Source organism: Takifugu rubripes, chromosome 11, assembly GCF_901000725.2.
Source record: "Takifugu rubripes chromosome 11, fTakRub1.2, whole genome shotgun sequence".
In the NCBI taxonomy this organism is placed as follows: domain Eukaryota; kingdom Metazoa; phylum Chordata; class Actinopteri; order Tetraodontiformes; family Tetraodontidae; genus Takifugu; species Takifugu rubripes.
In genome coordinates, this window is record NC_042295.1 from 6,722,219 (window position 1) to 6,749,570 (window position 27,352).

Below are 27,352 nucleotides of genomic sequence, written 5' to 3' on the forward strand. Positions count from 1 at the left end.
GGGTATAATAGGTTGGTGCTAAAGCTAAAATTTTTACATTATTAAGATGTTTTAAAAAAAAAAAAAAAAAAAAAAAAAAAATCGGTGGAGAAGTAGTCGATTGATTTCCCCTTAACGTCCCCCTTAAAAGCCGAATCGAATCAGAAGCTAACTTCATCGTCGGAATGCTGCCTGTGCTCGCCCCCTCACAACAATGTACAGCAGCCTAGAGCTCCAGTCCTGGCAGCAACCATCAGAATTGTCTTTTGATAGCTTTAGTTTTTGCTCTGCGCCAACCAGCCGTTTATCATCAGCCATGGGGGTTACCTATCGCTCCAATCTTTACTGTCTACTGTAAAGGGGATTCACTTGTATTTCTTTATTTGCTTGAAGACACAACACATTGGTCTTGACCCGGTTCGGATTTCCCTTTGGGTTTTGAAAACATCTCACAAGGGAAGCACCATTCATGTCAAGCCTCCAACATGCAGCCGCCGCCGAGGAAGGTGAGTGATTTGCAGATTCCGTTATGTTTGACGCGCAGCGGTGCGCTAACTCCACCATTAGCTCCGCTTTCTGGGCATCTTTGCGGATACAACTCGTGTTCGAGGCTAAAAACGTTAGGAATTTACTGGAGAGAGATGCGACTTGTTAGCCACCGTTAGCATCTTGCTAGCATGGTTAGTCAATAACCCACTGACTTTAATATGCGTCTGTAGCCATCACACATAGCTACTGGGTGCTAATGTAGCTTGCTGTCTGTTCCATCAGGAGGGCTAATATGACACGTTTGAGCTCCCCAACTGCATTAAATAGTCGCAAAATATGTAACTGCTGCTAACCTGTGCGAGGTTCTGTCGCAGTATCCACTTTATGTTTAAAGTGACACCAAACGCACCAGTACACAACAGGGGAATTTTGAGACGTTCTTTTCTGCTGAGAGCTGAAGGTCTTAACCAGGACCTGGACCAGGACCTGAACCGGGTCTTTCAGCTCTCTATGGTCTCATCATGTTATTAGAACACTTAGCTACATCTCGTCTGGTGCTGACTTATTAATTCTGCAGGGGTTGAGAGGAGATTCCAGCCCCCAATATAAGTCAGCAGGTGTGTGAGGAAGTTGCTATAGTGTGTGTGTGTGTGTGTGTGCGTGCGTGCGTGCGTGTGTGTGTGTGTGGGTGTGTGTGTGGGTGCGTGCGTTTGCTTGTTGCTCCAGTCACCATGCACAGCTGATGAGAAAAGTGTTATTAAACTTTTTAAAATTCTGGTTGTATCATTGGTGCCACGTGGGAGTCGGGTCTGTGCATCGTAATTGTTACATGTCTGGGGTTCCCTGGTGGTGCCTCCACCACAGATGAATTTGAAGCTTAATCAGCATTAAAACCTAGTTTGATTTGATGGCTACACACACACACACACACACACACACACACACACTCACACTGTCGGCTGCTGTGGCTGAGAACAGGTGGAGCTTGAATAAGGTGGGGAAGTCCTGAGCTACAGCCTACTGCTCTTCTTTTACAGCGTTCACCATCTTCTTCTGTCACCCTCAGTCGTGCCACCCTATCTCCCTTCATTGAGGCATTTCTTCAACATCGTGTCCATATCCTGTGATTTCAGTGATAAAAGGTGAAATCAAGTGAAGCCATGTAGCCCTGATGATGTAATGAAAAATTCCCTCATTATCTTCAAAGATGTTGGGACTTGATAAGACTCTTGCTGTGTGTGTGTGTGTGTGTGTGTGGGGGGGGGGGGGGGGGGGGGGGGGGGGGGGCATGCTGCGGTGTTGATTGTTTTGTCTGGAACAGTCATGTAACAGCTCACTTTGAGCCTTGCAGAGAGAGTTGTGCCAGAAGAACCCAGTGGCCACACTGACGGGTTCCCAGTGAAGTTCTGTTTTTGTGGGAATCCTAAGTGACTGCAGTGCTGGAAATACCAGTAAATACAAACGTGTGGGAGGTAAAACAGTTAGTATTTCCTCAGAATACAGATGGAAGTTTCCTCTAATGTTGTTTAGGGGGTTCCCAAACTGTTCCCTTCCCTTCCTACTGTTCCCTTCCAATGTTTAGCAGCATTCTAATCCACCCAGGAACATCCGGTGTGGATTCCAACAGCTTTCACATCTTCAATATCATGAGCGACAATTTAATTTTAATTTGGGTTTTTTTATAAATGATCCATCACAACAAAGTATTACATTAACAAACATCTGTTAGGGTTAGACATTGGGGTTAGGGGTTATGGTTAGGGGTCAGATGTTAGGGTCAATGTTAGAGGTTAGATGTTGGGTTTAGATGTTATGCTTAGGGGTCAGATGTTAGGGGTTAGACGTTGGGTTTAGATGTTATGGTTAGGGGTCGGATGTTAGGGGTTAGATGTTGGGGTTAGACATTAAGGTTAGGTGTTAGGGTCAATGTTAGGGGTTAGACGTTAAGGTTAGGGGTTATGCTTAGGTGTTAGGGGTCAGACATTGGGGTTAGACATTAAGATTAGGGGTTATGGTTAGGTGTCAGGGTCAATGTTAGGGGTTAGATGTTGGGGTCAATGTTAGGGGTTAGATGTTAGGGGTTAGATATTAATGTTGGGGTTTATTGTTAGGTGTTAGGGGTCAGATGTTGGGGTCAATGTTAGGGGTCAGATGTTAGGGGTTAGACGTTAATGTTAGGGATTATAGTTAGGTGTTAGGGGTTAGACATTAAGGTTAGGGTTTATGGTTAGGTGTCAGGGTCAATGTTAGGGGATAATGTTAGGGGTTAGATGTTAGGGGTTAGATGTTAGGGTCAATGTTAGGGGTCAGATGTTAAGGTTAGAGGTTATGGTTAGAGGTTATGGTTAGGTGTTAGGGTCAATGTTAAGGGTCAGATGTTAGGGGTTAGATGCTGGGGTCAATGTTAGGGTTTAGATGTTGGAGTTAGATGTTAAGGTTAGGGGTTATGGTTAGGTGTTAGGGTCAATGCTGGGATTTAGATGTTAGGGGTTAGGGTTCCCCATGGTCGAGGGACGTGTTCCTTCAACTCAGCTTCATAACAGATTTCATGTTGCTTCCTTCCATCAGAGTGTGTATTTGTGCTCCTTTCAGGGGGTCTTGTGCACTGAAGTCACAGCACAGTCCTCTGAAACAGATAATTGAATCTGTGTTCTCCAAAGTAACTTGGTGAAATAAGAAAAGTCCCATTAGGGGCCGTTTTGAAAGATTTCAAAGCTTTCAGTTTGTCAGCATTTCTTTTGTTTTTCTTGGATATATTTCATTTATTTAAATAGGATCAGGGATATTTGAATGCCCAGTGAAGACTTTTAAAGTCGGAGCTGTGCTGTAGTTGGCCTTCACAGCACACGTGCACAGCAGATGTTCACAGAAAGACAAATCCTGTACTGGTCCTGTCTTCTTCCTTCCCTACAGGTCAAAGTGACGCAGGAACTCAAAAACACTCACACGGAGCAGATGACCCGACTGCACTTTAAACACCAGACTGAATGTGACTTGCTGGAAGACATGCGGTATGAAGACACCCACCCATCCACGGTCCTCATCCACGGTCCTCATCCACGGTTCTCATCCACCGCGGAATGATTTGACCTCTAAACTTGAGCTGTGCTGTATAAAAGGTTGTTAGCAGGAGGGGGTCAAAGGAAAGGAACTTCCTGCTGCCTGCTTCCCCTTTCATCCTTTCTTCTGTGGTTTCACTACTTTCTGTCTCTTGTTTCTCATTTCATCCTCTGTCTGTGGCCATCTTCCCATCACTGCTCTTGTGTTTCTTGTTCATTTGGACTCTGCTCCGTTTACTCAGGGCATGTGTGAGTACGGCAGATTTCCCTTTTGGCTTTGGCAGTTGTAGGAAATCCAGATTCCTCCACAGCTTCTTATTCTCTGTGTTGCCTGAAGACTGATTATTAATTACAGCGCCTCTGTAACGCTCGGCCAGGCTCTATCTTTCCCACCATTTTTCATCCTCACACATTATCTACTGTACCTTCTTTTTTAGTCGTCCCTCTCGATCCTTCCCTCTCCCAGACTAGCTACTAGAGAGGCGAAGGCACAAGCTAGTGGCTACTTTGTGACAATCATTTGTGTTTTAACATTACTTCATATTTCAGCTCCTCAGTCTCTTCCTCTCTCCATCCTGTTGGTTAAACTAGAGAAGAATTTTAATGGCTTTGACACCTTTATTAGGACTCACTGCAAATGTGTCCTTGACTCAGGAGTGTTGTGTTGAGGATGTAATGCAATGGTGGTAGCAACATCCTAATCCACCCAGGAACATCCAGTGTGGATTCCAACAGCTGTCACACATTCAATATCATGAGCCACAGTTTAGCTGAAATTTAACAAATGATACAACAGAAAATGTCACATTAACAAACATCTGTCACAAAAAATCGAGTGGCAAAAAATCTCATCTTGGCTTTTGACTTTTGCTTGTGTCACTGTGTGAAGCCTAAAGAAGCTGTTAACTCAAATTTGCTCCGTAGTTATTGGGGGCCACCATGACACTAAAGATCAACAGAGATGGCCTGTTTTGCTGACTGTTGTTGTACAGCACATCTGTCTGAGGTGCTTATCAGTGTATAATAAAGGAGACATGGAAGGAAAGATCATTGATGTTTTTACTTCCCTGTGGATGACACAAGAGGAGAATGAGGAGGAAACTGTGGTCATTGATTGATGCCTCAGAGTGAACTTGGTCTCCTCAATCCAGCTAATCTCCCTCCCCCATTTCTGCTTAAGCAACCACAAACAAATACACTTGCACATTAGTAATTCCTTTTGTAAAACAACCCCAATGAAGTTGTAATTTTCTGCTTAATATGAACTTCAGGGTCCAAGTTTGTGGAATAACAAAAACACTTTATTTTTAATAGCACTGACCAGCAGAATCCAGATCTGTGGAAATGAAGATGACAACAATAGGAAAAAATGACCACAATAAAACCAGCAACAATATTAATAACAATAATGGAGCTATGATGGTGATGATTATTATTATTGTTGTTGTTATTGTGGTCAATTGGCTCCCTAACAAGAATCCTGAAACATAAAGTGTTAAATAATTCAGCGTTACATTGTGATCACTACTGGGAGCTCTGGGACTAATTTAAAGTGGGAAGACACTAAGGCAACTTGCAGCTGGATTTAGAGCATGATTTGGCAAAGGCTGGGTCGAGTGGTGCTGGGACACAGCTGGTTGTTGATTATTGATCTTTCACTTGATTTGGGAGGAACAGCAATGGGTAAAACTTGTGGATCACTTTAGCTCCATAATCTAAGGATAGCTGTCGGTTAAGGCTTTGAACTGAAAGGTCTAGTTTAATTTGAAGTCACATGACATGATTGCAACATTAGCATGATTTTAAAGGTAATTCCAGTCTTTCAGTTCTTCCCCATGGCAACGTTTTCATGTTCATGAAACAACTCTCAGCTACACACCCTTGTTTTCACATGTAGTAAAACCCACAGAATGGCTGCATTCAGAGCTTCTGGCCAGTTACAGTATAAATAATGGTAAACAGATAAGGATGAACGACAAACATGTTTAGAATGTGTTTTTTCTTGTGTGGATCAGTCTTGAATATATCTGACTTTCTTTATGTTTCTGTAGGAGCTACAGTATGAAGAAGGGACAACTAGAGCGGGACTATGCACAGGTGAGATTGGGTGAATTGAGTACAGCCCTTGTAAGACTCTTCAAATGCATACTGCATGCTTTGCTGAGCATCACTGCAGGCTGCCATGTGTGCAGATCTGGGAACCGACACCTCCAAAACACATCAGCACATTGTCTTCTGTGTGCATTACCAATGGACCGACCAAGTGACGTTCCCCTTTTGTTGTTTTTCTGTACACCTTTTCTACATTGGGAATCTGCTTCCAACCATTTAAAAAGTCATCAAGTCAGTAACTAGTGGAATAACCGGTCTACATGTCTAGTACTACGTAGCTGCTGTGTGATATTGTGCATGTGTGTTCAGGACACGTGCATGAAGTGGCTGGCTATAATTCAAGCATAAATTTGTCCTGGGGTTGTAGCTATTTAATCAGTCTAGTTGCACACTGGGCTTTCATGGGATAATCTTTGATTAGTCTGTAAGTGGTAGCATGATATAGCTGTTGTTTAGAATGACAGTGTCAAACTCTAGGAGCTGGGCTGGAGGGTTAAGGTGAACTGTTTTTTGGTGAAGGTCTGTGGAAAAAGTTAGGAACCGCCATAGATCTGCTGGTAACCAGTCCTGTGCTTGATTGGGTTCATCCTGAAATTGGGAGCGCCTGAAGGAGAAATTAATGGGGGTGTGGGGGTTTGCGCTGGAAGGGTGGGGACTTTGGTATTTTATTATCTCTCTGGTGGGGAGCTTTTTTGAGCTGCTGAGAGATACCAGCTACATATAGTTGGGGCTTTCTTTTAGCCCTCCCCTTAGTTACCTGCCTGTATAGCAGAGTTTAAACTGCTGACTTAGTTCCTTGTGCTTAAGGTTAGGGGATGAGGCCTGACTGTTAGCAACTGTCTGGAACTTGGACTACCCAACCTTTTAGGAAAGGGGATTTTATTGTTCTGCTGGAGGACTTGATGCCTATTTGGGAAATGACCCTGTCACTTGGAGGCCTGTGATTGTGCCAATTGTCATGGTCCACAACATCAAGTTCAAGTACGAGGAGGTCCATAAGTACGCTTGGCACAAGGACTTATATGGCACAGGGAGTTCTAAATGTGTAACTGTATCCGCTGATTTATTGTGATGTAGAAACTGGGCTCTGGAGAAGGGCTGAGCTGTCAACTCACCAGTGGGTAGTGAGCTGGCTCAGATGGCACTGGAGACAGTTTTAGCAGCAGGCACAAGTTCGCAGCCAACAAAGGTTTTACAGAACAATTCAAGCTTTAGGAGCTCTGGAGGCAGCTTAGTGTACATAGTATTGCTTGTTAGAACTTTTTAATGGTCAACTTATCAGCATGGGTCAGGCCAAGCTGCAGGGAAATCAAGTGCTTCAATACAAGAAGCCAAACAAGCTTGGACATGAGAGCCTCGGCACCTAATGGAATGAATTTGTTTTGCTGTGACTGGCAGTAATAGCCGTACTAGCCATCTGATCATTCATTTGTCTTTGCCCATTCCTACTATAAGATACTTGCAAAAATGCAGTTTTTAGGCTAAATCACTTACAGGAGAGTCACTTGTGGTTTTAGTGTCCACATCATACACATAAAACTAATGAAAGTGTTCAAAGAAGAGGCACAACAAAAGTGCCGGTTCAGAATTGTTGACCTGAATGATGACTGAACAGTTTACTATGATTGATATCTGGTTTAAAGACCTTTGATCTCTCCCTTTTCCCTATTGGTCTCACTACAGTTCTATTCTCAGTTTCATTATTATCTAACTGACTGACTTCACCTCACGTATAATGGTTGCCTAGCAACAACACTCCCTTGCTCAGGTTGGATAATGGATTCCCTCCTAATTGTAGGTGGGTGGATCTGTGTTAATTTGTGAAATTATCATTGCAGTAATAATTGGGAGATGAAAGGTGGAAATCTGATTAATTGTGTTCTGTTTAAGCCTATTTTCCTTTTATTCCTGCCTTTTTTGCAATACACATGTAGTCAAACCCTCAATTAAGATAAGAAAAAGGAGAAAGTCTGCAGAGGACAGGAGCCAGAAAGCCCCTTCTCCATGCAGGGGGATTCTTTCTGCATGTTTATTACTTGTCAGCATATTTCCCCTTCACTATCAACATTACTGGAATAGTTGGAGACTGGGGTCACACTCAACTGCACTACCCAAAAAGGCCAGGCCATAGAGATCTGCGCGTGATTGCCTTTTTGTGCTCTCTCAGTGCACTCACAGTCAACCTTTACATTAGTGATGGGTTTTGTGGTGCACTCCTATCATAAAACACACACAGACACATCTACCAAGATGCTCTATGGGAGTGCAGACAGGATGAGGTGGGAGGAGAAATCAAGTATATTGATTTAAGAGAAAGAAAGGCGGTAGAAAAAGCTATAAAGAAATCAGAAGAAGAAAGGAGTCAGTCATATCTGGTCCAGTGGATAGAAGACATAGTTGGAAGGATGCACAACTAAGCAAACAACTAAGGATGCAACTAAGCAAACACTGAAAAATGCCAGCTTTTAACAGATTATGACTGAAATGTAACTAAGTCATTTTGTAAGATACAAGCAATTTGTAAGATACAAACAGTTGACCAGCCACATTGTTCTGCTTCTTAACCTTTTTACTCCTTGGACTTTGTCTTTTCTAATTTGCAAGCACTGCTTTAAGGATATCCTGCTGCCTGGGTACCGGTACCCTGTTTGTCACCTCAGTTACAAAAACAGGATGGGTGTGTGTACATGTCTGCACATTGTAAAGCCATTCCATCTAACCCAGACCACAAAGGAAGGGAAACCGAGTTGCCATGGCAACACACTGTTAAGGTGGCTCCCAGGTGATAACAGCTGAAATGGGAATAGAGAGATGACAGGTTCTATAAAAAGGAGGAGAAAGTATAGAGACAGTAAGAGATGAATCAGTCACAAAAATGTAGTTTATGGATTTTCTTCCAGTCAGGAAGAAAAATAATTGTGATCCATTTAAATAATTGTTAATTCATTTGTGCACAAATAACATTGTTAAAGCTGTGTATTCTTGTACTCGTAAATATCACAGTATGGGGTTGTTAGAAAGGAGATATGTCTCATTATTGACTGTCTTATTATTTTATACGAAATTGTGAGGAATGTTTATTACAGTCTGTATACATATACTGTATGTAAAATAGCCTTGTCAAAAGAAATCACACTTTTATTTCCTCCTCAAGGAAATTTGGATGTAGTGACTCAGATTTTGCCAAAGTTTCCAAAAGCATTAAATGGAGCTGTCAGACACTGACCTCACCCCACCCCCGAGAGTCACTCACACGCACACACCTGCCTTCACACACAGCTATAGCCCTTGTTTATACAGCAGGGAGGCAGTTAAATCCCAGCTATTGCCATCTTGATGCGTCTTTTACCAGTCTTCCTTCACACACAGTATTTTTTTAACAAACACACAGAGCGGCTTTCATCAAAACCATCCACACCCACTCCACCTTCCCTAGGATGCAAGTGAAAGTTTGAACATTTTCAAAGAAAATAAATTATTTATTTATTGACTGCATAGAGCAACATTGTATCACAGCTTTTTTAGCTTATGCTTGATGGATGTTCGTATTTTTGGGGATCTTCGAAGCCTCACTCTTATGTCAATGAGGCTGCTATTGTGTAATGTTTCACAAGGTAACAAAATATTTAAAACACCATCATTGTGCTGAACTTCAGACCTTCCTTTACTGTAGAACACTAACATGGTTTGACCCTCATGGTTGTGGTGATGACAAGGTTATGCAGTGACATAATGTTTTAGAGTTAAGTTCCCAAAAGTGATTAGGTTCAGTTCAGAATGTTGGTTTCAAGAGGCCAAGCTCAGCCTTTTTAATTTGCAACATGGTGGACGCCAAGTGTCATTGGCCCTGTTTTGATACCATTTTTCTGTTGTGAAAGTTAAATAGGGTGAATGATGAGAAAGACAGAAAATAAAAGTGATTTGATCATGCAGGAAAGATGATACTTAATTTTAGGTGTGTCATAAAATGACAATTAATGTAAATGTTACTTAATATCTGTTTTATTAATGTGGATTGCTCCAGCATCCACTCCTGCATACGCTCTTCCATAGGCAAGTGTACAAAGTCCCAGTGGGTGCTGGTTGTAGCTACTGACACAGTGACCCAGTGGTGAGGATGTAGGTTACTCTGCCTCAGCACTCTGCTCTTATGCTGTCTGGAGCAGACTGACATACTGATGATGCCACTGACCTGATGCATCAGAGAGCTGAATCTACAGGGAATTTGTTTGTTTTCATAAATTATAGGTGTAATACATGCCTAAAAGATGTTACCCCGAAATTGCTAAACTAAAATGATTTTCAAATGAAGCACATCACCTTTAAAAGATATATGGAAGTATAGACGGTTATGGAATACTGCAAATATACACTTATAAAAACAGCATAATAATAAGATCTTGTTTTATTTGCTGTGTCATATTTGTGATTTCAGGCCCTGCAGAAGTTAGCAAGTCAGTACCTCAAGAGAGACTGGCCTGGGATCAACCCTGATGATCAGAGAACAGACTACAGGTGTGTGTGTCTGTTTGTCATGTGTCTGTGTTTTAAGGGATTTTCCTTTTCATACACTGGGGTTAGAGTAAAAGTAGATAATCGGGCATTTTTTTGTTCTCGCTTAACTAGGAATGTGTACGCAGTGTGGAGGTCTTACTTAGAAGGTACAGTGCAGGTGAGCCAATCCAGGCTCAATGTGTGCGACAATTACAAGAGCAAAGTGTCAGAGCCTGCTAAAGCAGTTAGACTTTACAAGGAGCAGCAACTCAAAAAGGTGGGTGAATATGTGAGTCTCGATAAAAAGCTTTCTTGGCTCCTTATCTACTTAAGTCATTTTGATGTGACAAACAATATGCATTTTTTTCTTCTTCACAGATCATAGATCAGTTGAGTTGCATTCAAGCAGAGCTGCAGGAGTCAGTGAAGGAGTTGGTCAAGGCCAAGAAAAAATACTACGAATGTGAGCAGGTTGCTCATGCTGTACGAGAGAAGGCTGACATAGAGGCCAAGTGAGTTAATCTCAGTTAATCTGTGCAGCCCTTTTAAACCAGAGGGATATTGGGATTTTTAGTTCCTGTGAATGTAGTTCCTAGAACTCTTTTAACTCCTACCTCAGAGCAGGGTCTTCTTCCTTAGCATAGGAACCCTTTGACCTAGGTGGTGCACCTTTGCCATGCCTACATCTCTCCTTAACCAGTCCTCCCAGTTCCTATGGCCACTGGTCAGTGTGAAGGCAAATGGAAAACTGGTTTTGAGTGAGGGTAGTTGGCAGAACTGTTTTAGACGTGGACAATTCCTAGAACTACCTCCCTATGAATACTTAGTGTGAAATGACGGTGGTGATTGTGAGTGAGTAAACAATGAAAATGGATCAGGTTCTAAACCGGCTTTAACAATAACGTCTGTCAGTCAGTGAGTATATTGGAACTGCAGACTGAGTGACATAATTATAAAACACACACACCCATCAGAAGTATTCAGTTAATGTAACACCAATAAATGCTTTGCTATTGGGATGCAGCAAAGCAGGCGTAAACCTGGCTTCTAGTATGTTCAAGGAATGTCCAAGGACACTTCACTGTATAGCAGAATGGAGACATTTTTTCTTTCTGGAATTCCAAGTAGTACTGGAAATAATCATCCAGTCAGTGCTTTGCTGCTCTCATTGTTTTCATTTAAAAGACTTTGAAAGGGCTGCATATGTACTTTATCTTAGTGGAAACAAATGCGGATGTACTGTAAGTCGCCACAAGTGGGTAAAAAAGGTGTAAAGACAGACATCTAGTGATGCACAAATCACAATCAATCTTAAATGCATGAGAATCAACGGAATCCACGCAAACATACGCACACAACTATCTATTCATCTGATTAGACTTGCATTTCTGATATCACTATCTATATAAATCACCTGATTTATATTACCTGATTCTGGCCAGATTTGATATCTTTTTCGGTCTGTTGTCAATGAGAGGCAAAACTGTAGAGTGGTGATAAAATGCTGGGGTACAAATAGTTTAAAATGTATTAAAAGCAGAATAGCTCAATTGTGAAGGACGGAATCAACGTAATGTCTTTCTGTTCTTTTTTCAGGTCTAAACTGGGTCTTTTTCAATCAAGAATTAGTTTACAAAAGGCAAGTGTAAAGGTGAGCCGCACGCTTTTAAGGATAACAAGACAACCATTAAACCAGTCAAAGGGAAACCCAGAAGGCTTTTTAAAACTCTTCACCAAAGCTGAGGTCCCTGAGGCTCTCCCATGTGATTTAATCCACTGTTGCATTTGTGTCGGTCTCACTTTCATTTCAGTTAAAAGCTAAAAGGAGTGACTGTAACTCTAAAGCGATGCAGGCGAGGAATGATTACTTGCTGACATTAGCTGCTGCCAATGCTCATCATGATCGGTACTATCATACAGATCTACTGCACTGCATACAGGTAATTACTTTAATGTGTATCTTGACAGATTAAAAATTATTTCATTGTTTCAGTTTCATACCAAGAAGGTTTTGACACTAGTTAACAGTGTGATGTCCGAAAGCCATTATCTTCATCCTCATATATTTTGTCTTCAGTTGGTAATAATCTTGTTAGTCACTGGTAGAAAGCAGAACCTCCCACAACACATGTACACTGACACGAGCTTCTGTTGAAGTTTAGCCGAGTACATCACATCTGGAATGTTTGTTCTGATGCTCATCGTGCTCAGATGTGATCCTGATTTGGCTCGAAGAGGAGCAACACCCAGGCTCATGGGGTCTCCCAATGTTCTGGAACATTTGAATTTACTCAGAATTATGTCATGGTGTAAAGGATGCAATTTGATTCCCTTCTTTGCACTTTGTTTCTTTACTTTTTCCCACTTTGTGTCATCTTTTCGACGATCTTTCCGGTCTGCTTGTGTCTTTCTTCTTCTGCCTAACACTCACATACTTAGCCTCAGGCCAGTGTGAGCATAGATACTAAGAGGCTGTGCTGAATAATTAATCTGTAGTTCCCTGCAACAGAAGGACAAGACTACAGGGAAATATGCATGTTCGCAATTATACATGTACACAAACATACAAAGAGAATGAGGGACATTGCTGTGGGGGAGCAATCTGCTCCTCTCCGTCTGCACATTTTTGATGGTTTTGGAGGTCTTCACCTGAAAGACACTCCTGTATCCAATATGTTTTTCTACACAAACAGAAAAATAACAGCTATTTGTTAAGTAGTAAATGCACAATTGGATCAGAAAAAGGTCCCTTTTATAGGGCTTTTTCCTTTATGGGGGTCACAAAAATGCATTTTAGACAAAGACATGTCTTCTTGAGGACGTTTCAGAGAGCATTGTTAAGACTGGACCCAAATGCATGACTCAGCTCTCAGATTTCATCAGAAAAATCACATCATATAATGAAAATAACTCTTCTGAACCCACCAAGGAAAGGTTCACTTAGCGCTTATACATTTTAACTCAGATGATCTGAACCTGAAACAGGGAACATACTTTCTTGAACTATGTCACCAGGGCGATCAACACAGCCTTCTCATGGTGGGGCCAACGACACCCTCACATTCAGACAAGCTCAATTTTGAGTAGCCAATTTGGATCTCACGCAAATTCTTATCTTTATATTATATCACACAAACTCCCCCTTGGGGGAACCTGAGGTAAGCAGTGCTGACCATTAAACCTGGTGGCCCCCATTTTTATGTCGATATAAAATGATGATAATGTTTACAAGTGGTTGGAGAACAGAGAATGATCCCTGGACTGATAGACACCAGCTGGACCTTGAGAATGTCCCTTAACCCCCAAATATGCCACCAGTTTTTCCCGGTGCACTGCTACCTAAGGGTTAGGTTAAAGTCAGATAATGAAATGCATCTATGTGTATTTCCAGTATATGTTGTATTTATACACAGCATAATATCTTATATTGTAACCTGTCTTATTAATCTAAATGTGCTTTACCCTAACTCAACTCTCGTGTTTATTAAACACTAGCTTTCTTTAGCTTGGTTATGTCTGTTGTCTGGGTTAAATCAAATCAAAGAGATGCCACCTAGGAGGGGCTGAGTGAGATGAGATGTTTTACAAAAATGAGGGGTAAGGACACTTGCAACTTGAAAGGCCTTTCAGATGTAGATTATCCTGCATGTGCTGGTCCCGTCTGCAGCTGCAGGATGAGAGCTGCTGTCCTTGACACCGCCACAAATGAAACGTTGGAGATCAAAGATTTCACAGCGCCCCCTGTTGGTGACATCCCAGTGTTGTTTTAAATGCTTCTGCTTCTGTGCTGATTGTTCAGATGACTCAAATTCGCGCGCGCACACATACAAACACACACAAACCAGGAACTTGTGGATAGGACTTTTCTGGAAGCTGACTCACTGCATTTTAACACTACCATAAATGGATGAAAGAAGGAGCGGAGGAAAGGAGGAGGAGGGGAGGAGGAAATGAGCACAGTGATGATTGAATATTTAGGAAGACGTCTACCAAAATACATCCTTCATTACATCATTTCGTTGTCCATTTACCATTGTTTTAGGCGGTGCTTTGTATTCTAAATTTGTGGATTTTATGTTTGTCTTTCTTAGCACGTTAGAATGAGACTTAAAAATACCCCCTGAAAAGTTTCATTTCTAGTTTAGATGGTTTATATTGTTGTTTTAAGTGTGCAGATTTCATTTTTAAACTTTAACCCTATAACTCAGTATTAACCATTTCAAATGCAATTGAACTGACATCAATCAACAGAGATGGTTTGAAAAACAAATGTAATTTTGAAAAGATGATATCAAAATTGAAGTGTGTTAGAGGTGAGGGATGTTCTTTGGAATAACTGGTGAGGGCACAAACTTGCATGAGCATCAGAACCATCATTCTCTTTTTGGTGAAAGCTGAAATCTTGTCAATGAAGAACACCAAACCATAAAACTCAGAGGTGCCAGTGTTACGCTACAGGGAAGTTTGCTGCAGGAGTGCTGCACTGAAGTAATAAAATAAGGGAAAAATAAACGTAGTATTATAATTGTGAAGTACATGTTTGCAAGTGTGGCAAAGGTAAATGTAAATTCCCAATGTGCGTTAACCTCCTTTGTCTCTTTTTCATGAAAAAATATTTTAATTGATGAATTTTCCAGTGTAACTCTTCTGTCCTCTCCGTCCTTGTCTCTGTCTCTGCTCAGGCCTTAGATGGCAGAATCTACGAGCATGTGAAAGACTATTTGGTAGCGCTCTGTCATACTGAGCTGGAGGCCTCTCAAGCAACACACAATACCTTCCAGTTCTTGTTGGACAAATCCACCAGAGTGAGTAAGATGTGATGAGGGTCACAAATCGGTTTCATTTACCAGAGAGTAAACTGAAGATTGTTATACGTATAAACTGATGTTGCTATTTATTTTAAGAAAAGACACATTTTTGGGTTTAAGACTATAGTGTTTACTCTAAATTCAGTATGGATGTCACTAAAGTGATGAGGAAGCAGAATGAATGCATAAATATTAAACATTCACCTGCTTCAAAGAAAATATACATCTGGGGTCAGCGTGAAGCTTTGAGACTGAAAATGGATTTTTCTGCCTTGAATTAATAATCCCTCATCTGCCTTCCCCTCAGATAATACAGGAGTTCAATCAGCAGTTGTTCATGCAGGAGAATCCTGTGTTCCACAAAGCACACGACTTCCAATTCCAACCCAGTGAATATGACACGGTGAGACACACAGTAGTACAAACATCCAGTCTTCTGCGTGTTAACAGACAATATTCGGCAACTGTAGGCTTCAATTTAACCAGTTTGGTGTTGGGCTTACACTCTTTGCCCATGAACCAGTTCCCCCAGCAGCAAGATTGCTCCATATTCCCATTATATGCTCATATTAACACATGAGTTCTCCACAACAAAATTGAATGAAGACTATAATGAAATTTACATTGTGGCTGAAGCCTTTAGCACATCAGAAGATGACTCACAGTTCATCTTTGTTTTTTAAGACTTTAGGGGATCCTGTATCAGCATCTGACCACTTCTATTAATGCTTGAGATCATTCGTTCTTTTCCAGCCTTTGAAAACTTTCTTTCATTACAATGAAATTGTCTGTCTAAATCATGTCAAATGACAGTTTAAAAGAAGTATGAATCTAACATATTTGGTCTTGTAATTAGAAATTGGATGTCCACTGGGAGAGGTTCTTTGATGTCCTCATTTTTCTTTCATAATCTAGAAACTTTGTTGTGCAGTTGATCTCTTTTTTTTAACTGCTCTAAAATTAATTATGCTCATGCTGAGAGAATGTGCAGCAGTAGAATCATGATGTTTTACCTCTAGAGATTTTATGGTTTTAAAAAAAGAGATGTCTCCCACTGGAACTTGGGCCTAATGCCTCTTGTGTCTGAGTCATTTCTCTTTCTCATCTTTCTTCACTGTTTTTCTCTGCCAAGCCCTCTTCCCTTCTCTGATCTTCCTCCTTTTCTCACTTCAATGGTGCTCTAACATTTCTTTAAACAACTCTTAACAACTCACTATTGCTTCATGGTGTTTTCCTTATCTGCTAACACTTTCCCTCAACTGTTCCCTTTAACCCCTTCCTTTTATGTGTGTGTGTGTCTGTGTCTGTGTGTGTGTGTGTGTGTGTCTGTGTGCGTGCGTGTGTGCGTGCGTGTGTGTGCATGGTTGCTTTGCTATATTCATGTGTGCCAGACACTGAGCTCGGTGCAGCAGCTGGTGGACATCGAGCCGTCCCCTGTCAGTGCCATGAGAATGACCCTGGCACAGGTAGTGACAGTTCTTGCCAGCATTCCCATTTCAATTTCTGACCAGGAACCATCTTTAAAGAATGTCTGTCTTGTTAATGCTGACACACTATTATATGAACACGCGCCAATAAACTGTCGATATGGCGTCCAGATTGTTACAGGAAAGAGCAAACAAAATTTAACAAAGCTATTTTACCTCTGACTCAAGATGTGATGTAAAAAGTGCAGATGAGATCCATCCAACCTGTTTAGAGGAACAAGTTGAGCTGCAAAATCTCAGCAGAACTGCAATAAAGCATGATCAAAAACACAGTGACACACACAATCAGACGTCAGGTTCAATGTGGTGAAGCAGGTTGATTCATTGCCTCCTGTGCTGGATGCTCCACTTTTAATTGATGGTGTGTTATTGAGGATGGAACGTAAATTTTTTCTCATGAATGTTTTCTCATTTTTAGTATCATTGTTAGATTCATTATGATCCTGGTCCCAATAATTTGATACAGGTTTTAAAATTCAATTAGCCTGGTTTCCACAGCTCCCTTGTTATTCTTGTTTGAGTCTAATTAAATCTTCAATCTCATGGGCAATACTCTTCACTTCTGTACTTAACCAGATGTATGCCCTGGTTTTATCAAAGCAGCTCATTATTAAACAATATGTCTATGGAAATAAGCAGTTAAAACATCTGTTGGCATATGATGGGAAAAACACCAGTCACTCACACACAGGTCATTTAAATAATGCTGCTCAGCTGTTTTGACAGCAGTAATGTTTTTAACAGGAATATGAATATTCCCGGGTCGCACTACTGGTGTCAGAGACAACTGGTCTCCGTCACAAGCCTAAAAAGGTTTTATGTGCACTTATATGTAATGCATGTGTATTTACTTTTGGAGAGTTTTACATTCATATACTCCTGCCTTTTAAATGTATATTTTTTTATGTCCATCAGAGTCGTCAACTGGAGTCAGAGACAGGAACAACTGAGGAGCATAGTCTGAACAAGGAAGCGAGAAAGTGGGCAACGCGAGTGGCCAGAGAACACAAGAACATCATACATTACAAAAGAGTAAGATAGAAACACACCAACATGCTTAATCCTGTCAGTTTGGATTTAATTTACTAGCAGTTTTTAATCATATTTTAACATGGTTATTACATTGACAGTGTTTGGAGGAGTGTGACAGTCATGGCTTACCGCCCACGGAGCAGGGCAGTCTTGACCTGGAGCTGAAGATAGAAGACACCAAAGAAAACATGCGCAAGGCAGAGGTCAGTTTGTTTGTGATCCTATCACAGCTGAATACAGACAGCAAAAACAGGATATCCCACCAAATGCACCTCTAATCAAGCCTTCTCCTGAAGACGTCACTTATGTAGCTCTCTCTGCTGGTGTAGTTATCCCAAGCTCATATTAATATTACATGTTTGTTCTGATATTATAAAACAATCAACACCATTTAGGTGCAAAAATATGAACATTTTCCTTTCATGCTCTTTTTCTCCACCCTATTCTGTGTCTCTTCCTCACATTGTCTCCATTTTTGCTCCTCAGACAGCATTGGCTTAGTGTGAAAGATTTGTGCAGTTGGCACAAATGACTTCATTATAGAGCTCTTATTACAGACTTATGAATAAAGGGGAATAAAGGCAGACTGTAAGTCAGGGGTCACCAACCTTTTTGGAACCAAGAGCTACGTCATGGGTACCGAGTCGGGCTATCGCTTGACACACTCCTCTAAAATAACAAAGAGAGTGTGTGTGGGGGGGGGGTGTAACAGAAAAGATCAACATTCAACACTTTATTATTATTAATCTCAGCAATTGTTCAGATGATCACTTCTACATTTGATCAGAAAAAAAATGTCGAGTTTTCACCAGACCCTTTCAACCATAAGAAACTAAACCATTTTAACAATTCCTAAACTATGTTGAACCATGTTTTAAAAAGTTATGCAACATTTAAAAAAAATAACTTTCATATTGAATAAATCTTAACTGAACAAATCTACTGCAATTCTGCTCAAAATCTGTCACATTTTATAAACACACTTTTTAGCTCATGGGCCTTCTCTGACTGTAGAATGCTTCCTGGTGGGTAGTTAGCATTGTAGCTACGGACGGACAGACAGACCGACCAAGTTGCAATGCAAACTTATTACTGATAGGTGGGAAGTATTAGTGTCTCTGCCACAGTGTGTGACTTTTTTGATTTGGCTACAAGTTCAGCAACGTGATAGCTAGCTTTAAGGGCTCTCTCATTTACATTTGTGGTTTTTACATTTGTGGTTTTTCTCATCAGCATTGCCGTGTATGCACGAAGGCAAACAAAATAGTCTGCATTCTTGTTCTGAAGTGAAGGATGCTTCGTTTGGAGATGCCGCTTAAGCTTACTTGGGACCATAGGTTGCTAGGCACATGCCACTGTCACCGCCCAGACCCATCACTAATCAAAGTAATTGGCTACCTTTTGCCACCTACTGATATGGAAGAGTATTACATGATTATTCTGCCAATTACTGGACAGCACAGACACTTGGCAACAGCACATTATTTGCGGCTTCATTTAAAAAAAAAAGAAAAAAAAAAAGTTTTTTACACCAATTATGTGAGTACACACAGTAGTGTGCCATGGCACAGTGGTTGGAAAAACACTGCAGTAGTGGACCATGGGAGGTTGAGTTTAGCTGAAATGAGAGGTTCAGTTTAGCTGAATTTAAAATTGCAAGTTCACATTTTTGTGTCGATTAAAACAAACAGAACTAGTCCAATATCGTTATATGTACCTAGACTTGTTAAATAAATTAAAGCCATTTTTATTGATTATAAAATTATGTTATCTGATAAGTAAATCAAACATTGATTGCTTGTCAGAGGTAAATCTGTTGCATGCCTCTCTTGATTCTTATTTTACTTGAGAAATTGTTTAAACAGAACAGTTTTTTTTAAATTAAATGCATGCAGTTCCCCACTGAAATCAGATAATTCACCTCCTCTTTAGCATCCACAGGACTTCTTAGCTCGTGAGAGATGTGCTGAGATGTAAGGACGTCCTCCTGCTAACACGCTGTGAAAGCAGCTTTTAAAACGGCTCCACCAAAATGACTTCAATAATATTTTACAGTAAAATGTTGCAGATAAGCCCAATCAAAACAGACCTTGTGCTGTGTAAACATAGATGAGTCTGACACTTGATTTATTGTATGATATATTTTTAATATGCACAAACTGCAACTTGCAGCTGAGTTGAGTCCTTTAAGGTTTATTAAACTGTGGTACGAAAAATGTACATACCGGTACGTAAAATGTACCTTTTTATAGATTTCTACTAGTTTCAGGAGGATCTTGCATAGAACAGAACTTATGTCAGACAGTGAACACAAGATGTGTGTTGACTGGGCCCTAATTTAATGCTCTCTCTGCATTTTCTGGTGCTGTTAGTGGAACGGAGGCTCCTGAGAGTCTAAGATGTTTATTGATTAAAGAAGTCTTTCTTCTTGACAGTGTGTGTATGCTCACATATTACTGGGAGAAGCTGATGTATTAATCAATGTCCAGTGTTCACAGACACAGGAAGGGAAAGATGTGTCGAACAGGAATATGTGTGATGTGACGTATTTAACCTTCTTTCTCCAAAAGATAGTAAAGTTGAAAGCTGAGGCCCGGTTGGATCTTCTACGTCAGGTGGGGGTCACTGTGGATACCTGGCTGAAGAGCTCCATGAACCAGGTTTGGTGTTTTTGGTTATGACCATGTGTGTCCACATAACACCACTGCATATGTGCAGGTGTATGTGTGTGCCAGTTTCAAATGCTGCCTTAAAGCCCTTTCATTCTGTGCTTGTGCTGTAGGTGATGGAGGAGTTGGAGAATGAACGTTGGGCAAACTACACTGCCCAAGATCCTTCACTCTCGGTGAGAGCTGCCTCATATGGAAACAACAACCTTTGTCCAGATGCAGCAGATCTTAGATTGTATTGACAAAACTTTTATTGCATTTCCTATGCCAACCTTTCAATTAGTACTTACATACTTCACAAATAGGTAGACTAATATGTATTACTGTTTACTATAATATTCATATATAACTCATATATAACTATAACTCTCAATTCACTGAATGCAGAAAGATAGTTGATCTCAAGCCCTTCAAAAACTACCTTCTTACATCAAAAGCCCCAGAAGTTCATTTCCCAGTAAGCATATATAAGCACATAGTCATGCTGGAGTCTGGATGTGTGAATATGGAGGTAAAGTTTCCCTCTTCCTCTGCAGAAATGTGTTTTTTCCTTAAACCTTATTCTAAAAGAAATTCCTGGTTGAAGCAAGCAATCAAATGCTCATTTTCAATTTATGTTCTCTTTTGTTGTTTGAGTGTCACCTTATATACAGTCAGAGTCTGAGTCATGTGGCAACAGTTGCTATAACAACCAGCCACACTGGGGAGCTACTCTTTGTCATTGGAGACTGAAGTCTGCAGAAGCAGTAGTAGATTAAGCAGAGCTGAGAGTACAAAAGGCTCTCCATCGGAGCTCCATCAATAGTGATGCTCTTTGTCACACTTGGCCAGTTGGTCCCCTTGTTTCCAGTCTATACTGGAGCTAATGGTTCCATCTATAAATAAACACTTTAAATGTGTTTCACTTCAGCTCCAGTTTTAAGAGACATAAATATACACCCAAACTTAAAATAAATGTCCATTTATATATTTATTTATATTGTTTACCAGAGAGAGAATGAAGAGGGTCTGGGGCAGAGACACAGAGGCAAAGATGCCGTCAAGGGAGTAAACAGACTCGGATAAACACTGTAATGCCAAACTTTCTATGTTTTCTTTGTCAAAACACACAATGAGTTTTATGGGCTTTATTTTGTGCATGTGTAGCCCTCTGAATTTGTGAATAAAAGAGTAAATAGGTATTGTACAATAGAGACTCTCAAAACAAGCATGCAGCCACTATTAAGTAGAAAGTGATATATTATTGTCCTTTTCTGTCACACTGCAGCAAAGTGGAAGCTTACTGATGGGATTTAGGCTTTTGGTACAATAACTTGAGGTAGTTGGATGATATCATCAACTTTTATGAGTATTTCAGGTTTTGGCCTTTTGTTCCCACCTCCAGGTGTTTTTTCTTTTTTTCTTGTAAGGCAACCTGGGAGTTCAGCTTAAATACAAAACACAGTCCTGCGGTAGTCTGTCAACAGAAATCTGATGACTCGACACAATGACACCGCTCACTTCCATCCCCACCATTGTTATAGCTTGCTGAACTTATTGGTTGTGGACCGTTCTGCTAGGTAGATCACATAACCTTCATATGAGCAGGTCACAACAAGAAGGGGGGGGGGGGGGGGGTATCGTATGTAATGCTCGTCACTCCACACTTGACTCCAAACGCTGTAGTTTCCACTCTGAGGACAGGAGTCATTTTCTAAGACCGAAAGAAAAGGTAAGTGCTGTTGTTCTAGATGAGCAGGAAAAGGTGAGAGATAAGCTGGTGAACAAACGAGGCTAAAGGGTAAACCAGTTTATGAGGGTTTTTTTAATTTCATGTGATCATTTATTTTAAAGGGCACAGTTGACTTGGAAGAAGGAGAAGAATGTGAGGAGAATATGGAAGTCTTTGATGATAGCAGCTCGAGTCCTTCTGGAACACTCAGAAACTACCCACTAACCTGCAAAGTCCTGTACTCGTACAAGGTGCAAACCCACACTGAGCTCAGACAAAGAGTCATCTCAGGGTTTAGCCACAACAGACAATCATGAGTTCAGCCTTGTCTGTCTTTGTCCTGCAGGCCTCTCAGCCAGATGAGTTAACTATTGATGAGCAGGAGATGCTGGAGGTCATCGAGGATGGAGACATGGAGGACTGGGTCAAGGTGCACAAACACACATAGATGTGTGTTGTGTTTATCTCATCTTAAATCTTTGGTTGAACGCCGTCTTTCCCGTTTGTTTCAGGCTCGCAATAAGACAGGACAGGTGGGCTATGTGCCGGAAAAATACCTCCAGTTTCCCACCTCCAACAGTCTGCTCAGCATGCTCCAGTCTCTGGCAACGCTTGATGCTCGTTCACACACGTCATCCAACTCAACAGAGCCTGAGCTGCACTCCAACTGCATTAACGGTGACACAAACAGTGAGTGCATAGTGCTGAATTATTATTGGATGTGACTAATGATGCATTATAATCACAATATTTAACAAAAAAAGATTTCATAAGTGACAAAGATGCAAAACTCCTCACTTTAGTGTAGCCTGTCCAGTCAGGAAGATCCAATGATTGTGCATCAATTTCACCTCCAGATAGAAGAAAAAGCAATACTGGGACAGATCTTATCAAGGGATAGTTGTGTGCCCACAGATGTTGGGTAGTTTTGTATTTTACTGACGAACCAGTAGCAACATGAGGTGGTAGCTCAGCTAATGGAGGTCACATCCATTCATGCCATGGCTGCAGAGTAAGCTGTGTGTCCCAGTACACCAGACTGGGAGAGCAAAACATCGTTACCATGATCATACTGTATATTAACCAGGAGGAGCTGTCACAGTCACATCCAGTCATTGTTGCACGAGGGGTAACGCTTTGCAAAAGTAACGCGTTCGAGTAATAGATTACCTTTGGCAGTAACTTGCGTGACACTGCTCATGAGTCATTTGATTTATTCGTTTTTCTTTTTTTGCAGCGATATATGTGCGAGCACTTTATGACTATGAGGGCCAAGCAGACGAGGAGCTGTCCTTTTCCGAGGGAGCCGTGATTCGCCTCCTCAGCCGAGACACTCAGACAGACGATGGATTCTGGGAGGGGGAGCTGAATGGAAAAGTGGGGGTCTTTCCTTCTGTACTGGTAGAAGATCTGATGGAGAATGGAGAGAGCAGCGGAGCAGGAACAGGGGAAATCCAGGTTGGTTTATGCTTAAAGATACAGTGAGACCAGATGTGCAGACCCTTTCATCAGGACCTTTATAATACTATAAATTAAAAATTTGAGTTCTTTCTGGGGTAAGTTGATGACAGAATACTAGAATTTTGTTAATTTTGCCATAGAACAGCAACAATTAAAAACCATCCCAACTACCCTGCACATATGAAGGCAGACAAATCGAGTCGTGTTGGGTCGTAAACATTCCCAAACCCGTCAAGTCTTCACAGCATTCCAGATTTCCTTCATTCTGTCTTATCTGCTGTATCGCTTCCTTCTCCACTTCTGTCTGCTGTCCAGTACCTTTATCAGCACTACAGAGCTGCTCTGGTTCTGCACAACTCTGATCTTCTAAAAAATGCTGTCATTAAAGAGGTTTTATCTCTAATCCAAAATGCCTGGTTCCACCAGGAAGGATGCAGCCCCTCCTTTTCCAGGACCCTGCAGACAAAACACGCAGTGCAACTGCTGCGAGGATATCGCAGCCAGACCCATTAAAGGATACTGGCTCAGTAGCAACACTGGTAGCACGACAGAAGCACTTAACTTCGAAAAGCAACACACAGAAATGTTGAAAAATCATGTAAAGAAATATAAACAGGCAAATTCTTTTAGTCTTAAATCATTGTTTTATAAAAAATTAAACAGACAGAAAAAATTAAGATTCTTGGGAATGTTGTATATTGATCCCATAAAGTAACTTTTTTTTGTTGAACTTCAGTTGTGTTCATCCTCTCATCTGTGACTAACTGGATCTTTGGTGAGCTGATGGTGTTGAATTTGACATGTGTCTGGGCTCATCTTTTCTAGATCTCCCCTTCTCTGAAATTGTCATCTGCTTTGCTGCCTCTTCCACTATATGACCAACCACCCATTAGTCCTTTCACCAGCCCAGAGACGTGCACCCCGCCCCCCCTCCCACGGTCACCCTCCGCCACGCTCAATGGGGAGCACAAGCCTCCGACACATAGCCTGTCCCACAAGGGACCTCTGTCCTCCCACAGTAAGCAACACACACATAACAGGACAGGACAGGATGGATGGATGGATGGATGGATGAATGAATGAATGAATTGGTCTGCCTCTCTCTCTTTCTCTCTCTTTTTCTTTCTCTATCTCTCTCTTCTTCCCTCTCTAGATCAAAGTTCTGCCAAGAGTGCTGTGTCTCCAGGATTTCCTCAGCCTCTGAGATTCACCCCAGAAGGAGCCCAAAATAAGCTGCGACCTGTTAGTATCCACCCTACAGTTGCACAATGCTTGTTGAGCAGATACGTTGTTCATGCAGTCTCCCCCCATTATCCCTCACTTTTGTGGATTGTAAATTAGGTTTCCACTTAGGACCAAATGTTGATGAAGTGTCCATCGTTGTTTGTCTTTTTTCTTGAATGGCGGCTTGTTCTGTGCAGGTGCGAGCAGCCCCCCCCCCACCAAAACAGCACCCCAGAAGACAGCAGGAGAAGAGTGACAAGCCAGAGGAGGTGGAGATCACACTTGTGTGACCCTGGCAACAACAAAATAACCGTAAACTGCTGCCACAAGTGGCTGACAGCCTGGTGAGAACTGATGTGCTCTAAGCTGAAGTCAGCCTGACCAAACAAAACCTCCTCTGACGCCTCGGCCTGTCTGCCTGCTCTCTCGTCCAAAGGAGGGGACGGCGGCAGGTGTTGGGACAGAGACAGAGCATTTATCATCTTTTCTTCACATGGGCATCCTGTAGTAGGTGCCCCCTTCCCTACCTGAACTTTCCACCGTATTTTCCATTCTTGCCTTAAAATCTGACTTCTTTGGGCAGCAAACATGAGCACACTGAAGAAGAGGAAGAGGAGGACAATGTCCTGCCAGAAAGTGGCACGTTTGTTTTTATGTTTGTGGATTTTCTTTTTAGATAGTGAGTTATTCACTCCCACATCTGACAGATTAAATTCAGGCTTTGAAGAGACACCAAAAATTGGGAAAGAAAAATGGTTGAAGCTTGTTTGTTTTAACATTTAATCATTTATCTGGTTTCCAAATTGGCCTTGAACCAGCAGGATAATCACTAGTGTGATATAAATTGATACAAAAGAAAAAAGACGACACATTTATTGGCCCTAAAAATTGAGCTTTGGCTGCAGCGTGAAGTGTTTGGTGTGTTTATCCACCATTTTGTTCAAGCAGGCTGGAATATGAGATAAATGATTAAAGTGGAAGAGTAACAGCTCAAAGTTAAACTACTTTTAATGTGATACCATAGAAGTTCTACTGTTGGTGTTGTTTTAAAATACTATTCATATCTAAACAGTGGCTGGGGTTTGACATTAGAGGGCACACGTTTTGGCTGCCTTATGGCTTCATTGCTAAACAATTTCAGTAGAACTTGAAGAACTTCACCGACATCCTCAACTTCAGAGTGAAACTTGGTAACAGAGGTGATTTAGATGCAGTTGGTGTTTAGATAAGATGTTTGGTGTACGGGCGGTCGTGTCCTTAACTTGTATACTCCTTATCATCATACGTATTCAATGTGTATTAGTACAGTACATTACTGTTGTAATAGGAATGTTATGCACAGTGTTTCATATGCTAACTCAACTGAATGGAAAAAACATAGTGGAAGTTTTAATCTACATTTTATCCTGCAAGGGCATTGTAAATAAAGGAAGGAGGTGAGGAAGAGAAGGAAAGAATGAGAGAAGATGATGGTAACAGGAGGCTGGATCCTCTCTTCTCTTTATTTTCTCCCATCATTCCTTTCATTCTCCCTCTAACGTGTGTTCTGTCCATGAGCGTTGGAAACAATGGAATCTGCTTCTATTATACACCATTATAGTAACACGGTTAATGGGGTTAGGGTTAGTTGTAGGGTTAACCCTAACCCCGTAGTGCTTTAGCTGCTGTACGAGGGCAGAAGAACTATTATTTTTCCAGTTTTGGTATTTTTTCTTGCATCTGCCTCGTCATATGTATATTGACAGCTAAAGAGACAGCTATGCTAAATGGACAGAACTATTAGACAACATTGAAGTGGCGCAAAGTACAAATCGTATGTTTTCTTTTACTAAAGGAAATGAACCTTTTATACCCCACAAGCCTTTAAAATCCCTTGCCTAAATGGCAGCGTAGCACTTTTATTTATTTATGTTCCCTCGGACGTAGCAGTACCTTAACACAGCAACAGAATGGACTTATTATTGTCATCCACTCTTCAAAAGAGATGGGAAAAGGTATATTTAAAATAAAAGACATTTTGAATAACAAAATGGAGAGAATGCTTTTTTAAAATTTGGGTCATGTGACCCACCTGACTGTTTATGCTGTCAAATGAGAGCAAATGAGTGTTAATGTAAAGATGTGCCCAGCTCCTATACTATAGTTGCTATTGAAAAGGGTAGAAATATGACATGTTTAGTGCAGGCAAGTAATAAAAAATGGGATGTTTATGTGGGTATTTTGGATTTTGTGTGTAAAAAGTGTTCCAAATTTTAAAAACAACAATAATACAATGGATTTATATGGCATATATATAAACGGATATTTATGACTGCGTTGCCTTCTTTTTATGTTTTTATAATTGCATTGCAATTTCCAGTACTGAACAGATGAGTAGATATTAATAGTGGGTTCTGTGGCATTGGGGTGCATCTTATGGTCTGCCCTAATAAACCACCCATCAGCTGATTAGTCCTTCACAATGTGATGCAAACAGACAACAAATAAGGGTGAGAGGATATTCTTTTTGAGTTTCAGATGCAATCCCCCCCCCCCCCCACACACACACACAAACACAGGTTCCTGTTTAATGGTTTATAATGGTTTACTGCTGCATCCAACCATTATCCTTCACACATAATCTGTTAAACATCCAAGAGAGAAAAAAAAAAGAGCTCTTCCAGAAACTTTCGTTTAAAATCTAGTGGAGCAACTAACCTTTGTCTTCACCGACTGTGACGATGAGATCAGATGCAATCAAATCTTTCTTCGTATTATAACTGGCTGTATAAAAAAATTTGTATTAATTGTGTACAAATGTTAATAAAAAAATTAAATTCCTTCTCTG

At 41.0% G+C, this 27,352-nt stretch overlaps 1 protein-coding gene across 5 annotated transcripts; it reads left to right on the forward strand.

Annotated features, from left to right (window-relative positions):
* The first annotated feature begins 159 nt into the window (after positions 1-159).
* On the forward strand, positions 160-27,345 carry LOC101064812 (F-BAR and double SH3 domains protein 2). 5 transcript variants are annotated; one of them, XR_003890117.1, is made up of 23 exons: positions 160-485; positions 3,382-3,479; positions 5,579-5,624; positions 10,075-10,154; positions 10,266-10,410; positions 10,512-10,645; positions 11,730-11,784; positions 11,945-12,073; positions 14,816-14,938; positions 15,249-15,344; positions 16,333-16,407; positions 17,344-17,460; positions 17,559-17,663; positions 20,031-20,120; positions 20,243-20,305; positions 21,963-22,091; positions 22,187-22,270; positions 22,353-22,530; positions 23,078-23,298; positions 24,127-24,319; positions 24,455-24,543; positions 24,723-24,869; positions 24,962-27,345. XR_003890117.1 is itself a non-coding variant. In XM_029844406.1 (23 exons), exons 3-23 carry the CDS (start codon positions 3,424-3,426, stop codon positions 24,813-24,815), a joined length of 2,301 nt encoding a protein of 766 aa, XP_029700266.1. In that variant the 5' UTR covers positions 160-485; positions 1,506-1,610; positions 3,382-3,423; the 3' UTR covers positions 24,816-27,345. The 5 variants fall into 5 exon arrangements, 4 of the variants coding, with proteins under 4 accessions (XP_029700266.1, XP_029700264.1, XP_029700265.1 ...); XM_029844406.1 differs by adding an exon at positions 1,506-1,610 and having other exon boundaries at positions 24,723-27,345; XM_029844404.1 differs by having other exon boundaries at positions 24,723-27,345.
* Positions 27,346-27,352: the final 7 nt, after the last annotated feature.

Coding starts and splice junctions, on each gene's coding strand:
- LOC101064812 (XM_029844404.1), top strand. CDS start 465: ATGCAGCCGCCGCCGAGGAAG. Junction 14,939..15,248: donor TGTTGGACAAATCCACCAGA/GTGAGTAAGATG, acceptor CCTTCCCCTCAG/ATAATACAGGAGTTCAATCA. Junction 22,531..23,077: donor CATTAACGGTGACACAAACA/GTGAGTGCATAG, acceptor CTTTTTTTGCAG/CGATATATGTGCGAGCACTT.